This window comes from Musca vetustissima, unplaced genomic scaffold (assembly GCF_032173495.1).
Source record: "Musca vetustissima isolate MV318-11 ecotype Yass unplaced genomic scaffold, APGP_CSIRO_Mvet_v1 utg18190, whole genome shotgun sequence".
NCBI lineage: Eukaryota > Metazoa > Arthropoda > Insecta > Diptera > Muscidae > Musca > Musca vetustissima.
In genome coordinates, this window is record NW_026882521.1 from 18,815 (window position 1) to 23,859 (window position 5,045).

Genomic DNA, 5,045 nt, shown 5'->3' on the forward strand with positions numbered 1-5,045 from the left:
TTAATGTCCCTTAAGTACATTTCATAGTTGTTAAAACCATTTTGATTGTTTTAATTCACTTTTCACATTAAAATCACAAAAGTTTGGTAATTTAAATTTTTAGAACAAAAAATGGGATAGAGAGGACCACTTGGTAGTCTTATTATATAAAATACCGTAATCATTGAGAAAAAGTATTCTTTAAAAAATCCACGCCTGTGATAATCATTGAGAAAAAATATTCTTAAAAAAAATCCGCGCCTGTGATAATCATTGAGAAAAAATATTCTTAAAAAAAAATCCACGCCTGTGATAATCATTGAGAAAAAATATTCTTTAAAAAATCCACGCCTTGTGATAATCATTGAGAAAAAATATTCTTTAAAATTGAGAAAAATATTCTTTATAATCCATGATATAAAATAACTTATTAAATCGAATTTATATATGAAGAAAATATAACATTTTTTTTATTTTTTTTTACATTTCAATTATTTTTCGCATAATTTCATTAATCATTCAAATTAATTTTTATTTGAGCAGCATTGATCCTTGGGTCCATTCGTGCAGACACAGTTGCATTCCTGGTTGCAGACGCAATTGTCACCACATTTCTGGGCTGTACATTGGCAATCTATTATAGAGGGAAATATTTTATTAATTAGTCAAGCTATATTATAAATGACTTGGAATTAAAAATACTTACTATTATTGCATCCCTTGCAAACCATTTTCGATTGATATTTTTTCTAAGTAATAGAAAGATTGGTTGTGTTTTGACTGGTACTGACTTACTCAAACTCCAGACCTATATTTATATGAGTTAATATTTATCGTCAATGCATACGAGATATAAGCAATGTAACGAGTGAATTTGCACTCGGTAATTAGCAACGAATTTTTGACGTTGCTTAGCATAACAGCAGTCGTGTGCACTGATAAGGTGATCGATGTAGATGATAAAGAGTTATTATGATAGATAATTATATGTTTTGAATATACGAATTATTTATGTTCCACCAAAATAATTTGTAAGATTTTCATAAAAATCTACTTCTACAGTAAGTGATTTTATTCAATATAATTTCCATAATATCTAGGATAATAAATATATTTTTCTCCTCTCTCATAGATTGCCAATGTACAGCTCAGAAATGTGGTGAAAATTGTGCCTGCAACCAGGAATGCAACTGTGTCTGCAAGAATGGACCCAAAGAACAATGCTGCTCTAATAAAAACTAATTTCAATTTATTACTGGAATTATGTTGAGACTTTGAAAGCTAAGAAAAAGTTATTGAATAAATAAAATTGAAGGATATTTATACCCTACACAACTATGTTGTCAGGGTATTATAGCTTTGTGCAGTCCCAAAAGTTTGTAACGCCGCGAAATATTGGTCCTAGACCCACCTTTAAGTATACCGATCGTCATATCTCGACTAGCTGAGTCGATCTAGACATGTGTGTCCGTCCGTCTGTCCGTCTGTCCATTATAATTTGTAAACACGATACAGGCCACAGTTATGGACCAATCTTCACGAAATTTTGCATGTAGGATGAGTTCTGGCCAATGAAGACCCCTATTCAAGGATGGTCCCTGTGACGAATTTTTAGGTTTTCGACTGTCAAAAAGGTGTAAACGTCGAAAACGTCATATACCTGTATAAAATGTAATAAATGTAGTAAATGTCATTTATTTCAATATTATTACAATATACTGTTATTTTCAAGAATATATATTATTTTTACATAAATCTGACTATTCCTCCTTAGAACTGATAAAAAATTCTAAACTTTTTGGTGAAGAAAATTTTGAAATTCGATATGGATTTGAGTAAAGCATACGTAATTTCCAAATTGATTAATGGAAATAGTTATTTTGTCAAAAACCTAATGGTTTTGGGTGGGTTTCCGACGTTTTTGACGTATGTATTATACGTCGGAAATGTATGTCATTTACGTCACTATTTCTGACGGACCATCTCTGCCCCTATTGTTTTTGGGAAAGATCGGTTAATATTTAGGGGATGAAATGGACCAAATACTACATTTTTGTCGGTTTTTCTGGTCGCTCCAGAGGCCGCAATAATGGCCCGAACATCGTGAAATTTTGCATGGAGAAGGAGATCGGGCCAAAGAATAAGCATGCCTGTTTTTATAAAGATCGGTCAATATTTAGCGGGTCAAATGGACCCTGACTTTTGTGTGAAAAATGACAAAATTTGTATTCTATAGCGTATATATTTACCCCTGAATGACATAGACCCGAGAAGTTGATATTATATCCAAGAGGAGTGCCTTTAAATTAATACCAATTATATTGTTGTATGTGCTCGGATGTGGGAGTTACACCTAAATATTTACAGGTATCTCCGCATCCGTATATTATTTAGTAACCCATTATCACTCTAGAGCGCAGAACTATAGCGCTGATCGCTTTGAAATGTTCCATAAGGTTCCAGTTATGGTCAAGGACAACGCCTATAATTTTCGATGATGATCACATAATAATTTTGGAATGAAGTGGACCGAAAACTTAATTTTTTGTGTTATTTTCGAGTCGATATATAGACCACAAATGAAAGCCGAACATCACAACACAACCCGCGGTGAAGGGAATCTGCACAATAGCTGTACTGAATACTCGAAATATTCGGAAAATATGTCAGTGTGAGGAAGATGTGCTGTTTACCTCTAATCGGGCAAGAGGATGCCAATATCACGAAATATTGCCCAGGCTCGGAATAAACACCCGCAGAAAATTTGAGTTCCGTGGTAGTTGTGTAGGGTATCGTATGGTCGGCCCCGTCCGACTATACTGCTCCGCTCACTGGTTTTAAAAATAATTTTGTCCTTACTTTTCTTTTGGTAGAAATGTGTCCTGGCTTATGTTTGACAATTTTTATTGCTTCAATTTCATAGCTTGTTGATGGGTATATAGGAGAGAATGGGAACCCTTCACTGCCTAATATAAATCAGAACTTTATTTATTTCGTATACTTCCTGGCATGAACAACTGGGATTGCAACATCAATAGAGTTGATTTTCTCCCGAATATTTTTTTAATAACTTTTTAAGATTTATAAGGATAATAGGAGTAAATTGTTGTTGAATAATGTGATTGATTGCATAATTGGCAACACCTATATTTTAATTATAGATCCCTACATTACGATAAGTATATACGATTACTTTAAATTATAGGAAAGTGATGTAAGTAACCATTAAAAATGATCTGGAGCATCATGCAATAATAATATCAAAACAAAAACCTTTGTTTTTGTCTCGACCATCTGTCAAAATTGTTCTTATAATATTTCACATGGTTGGCAACTTTGCACATTGAATTCAAGTAAAATTAACCACTTTGATAATTAATCGAGACATCAGCTGGGCTGAATGTACTACCTATTTATTGTGCCATGATCTAGAGTTAGAAGTTTCTAGAATAAGTAATGCGAATGTATATCAGGACTTGTAACCTGGATAGAATTTGCCCAGTTTATAAAATATCACTCCCAGTTTGTAGTATCGTCATCGTTGTAAAGTATCGCCCGTCTGTATTAGAGTCTAAACACAAGCAGAGAGTCAGGAGTCAGAGTTGTTCTTTTTAACTGCACTGCCATATGTTTTGATATAAATTTCCATTAAAATGTTGTTAGCACTGCTGATTTTTACATAAAACATAGCAATTCCATTGAGGGCAAGAGAGAAAATTTGAGTATGACTCTGAGCAAAAATTAATAAAATATATTCTAGCGTCTAGCCGCTAGACGCGAACGTCAGCCGTCGGGATTTCCCGTTGGCAATAAGAAACACACGGTAAACGACCTCGCTGACTCTAGACTCTCTGGTTGTATTTAGACTCTTGCTAAGTATTCGCCAGTGTTAAGTGTCGCCAAAAGTGTAAAGTTTGAGTGCTGTACATAAAGGTTGACAAGCCCGTATTAAATGTGTGTTTAATTTGAGTGGACATCGCTGGTTTCAGAACCCAGATATCTTTAGACCAAATCGCCATAATTTGGTGTGTATTTATAAATATCTGGCTGGTGTGCACGATAAAATTCGAAGGGAGTAAACTATTGCATGTAAACTGTATTTCTTCCAAACTTAAATCAAGTTCACATATGAGAATATCGGTCTACTCCTTTTAGTGCTTCCTATACAAAGGGTCAACATTTCACAAATTTTGTAAATTTAATATTAAATAACGTAACAGCAAATTGCATTCAAACTTTGCTCGCCGCAATATTGTTACTATACCTCGGCGAAGTCCGAAGATGGGACATCTGCTCACCTTTGTGTTAAAAATTTAAATTAAATATGAAGGGAATGTAGTCATATTTTTATCAAACTTACATTATTTCCGAATCTATTCGATACATTTTGCCACTTTTTTCAGTTGCTCCACCACAAATAGTCAACTTTTTATTAAAAATATATGTCATATAAAGGGAATGGTACTTCATGTTTGGTAGAAACTTGACATGTCCAAGTATATAGATTTTCATAATATGTGAAATGAGTCCCTGACTTGATTTAGCCGTTTCATACAATACATTCATTAAACTTAAATAGAAGCAAAAATGTACAGTATGGACATTTGGCCGACCTCGACACCAGGACTTTAACTCTGCAGATCCAAAAAATGGTGCAAAATAGCACACAAATGTCGAGATAATTGTATAATACATGCATACGTCATAGGCTGAAAGTAATAAGCATGCTGTATTTGTTAAGTTTTTAACAGATTTCTGTAGTAGATGCCTAATTATCCTGTTGAGAAATTTCACTATCCATCTTTCCACCTAAGTTATGCTTTCTAATAATATTATATTTCACAATTAAATCAAACGAAGGACTTATTTCGGATTATTAATGACTTTTTGGCCTTCTGTGGCGGTGTTACGAGAAGGTATGGACCAACAAAAAGTATTAAGATATATACAGTTGGGAGCAAATCACACACTTTGTTTAATAAAATTGATATAAAAAATTTATTTTTTCAATTTCTTATTTTATTAACATTAAAATTGTCGAATAATTTCAATAAGCATTCAAATTA

At 33.2% G+C, this 5,045-nt stretch overlaps 1 protein-coding gene across 3 annotated transcripts in view; it reads right to left on the reverse strand.

The window, feature by feature from the left end:
- Positions 1 to 489: 489 nt before the first annotated feature.
- LOC133328988 (metallothionein-2-like) overlaps positions 490 to 5,045 on the reverse strand; it is a 37,269-nt gene continuing 32,713 nt past the window's right edge. The window contains exons 1-2 of one of the 3 annotated variants that reach the window (XM_061537492.1): positions 686 to 710; positions 490 to 613 (exon numbers count right to left, since the gene is read on the reverse strand). In XM_061537492.1, the coding sequence (XP_061393476.1) occupies positions 504 to 613; positions 686 to 710 (135 nt within the window). In that variant the 3' untranslated portion in view covers positions 490 to 503. Of the gene's footprint in view, positions 614 to 685; positions 711 to 5,045 lie in introns of those variants that run through there. The other 2 variants (XR_009754296.1, XR_009754297.1) reach the window with 2 other exon arrangements.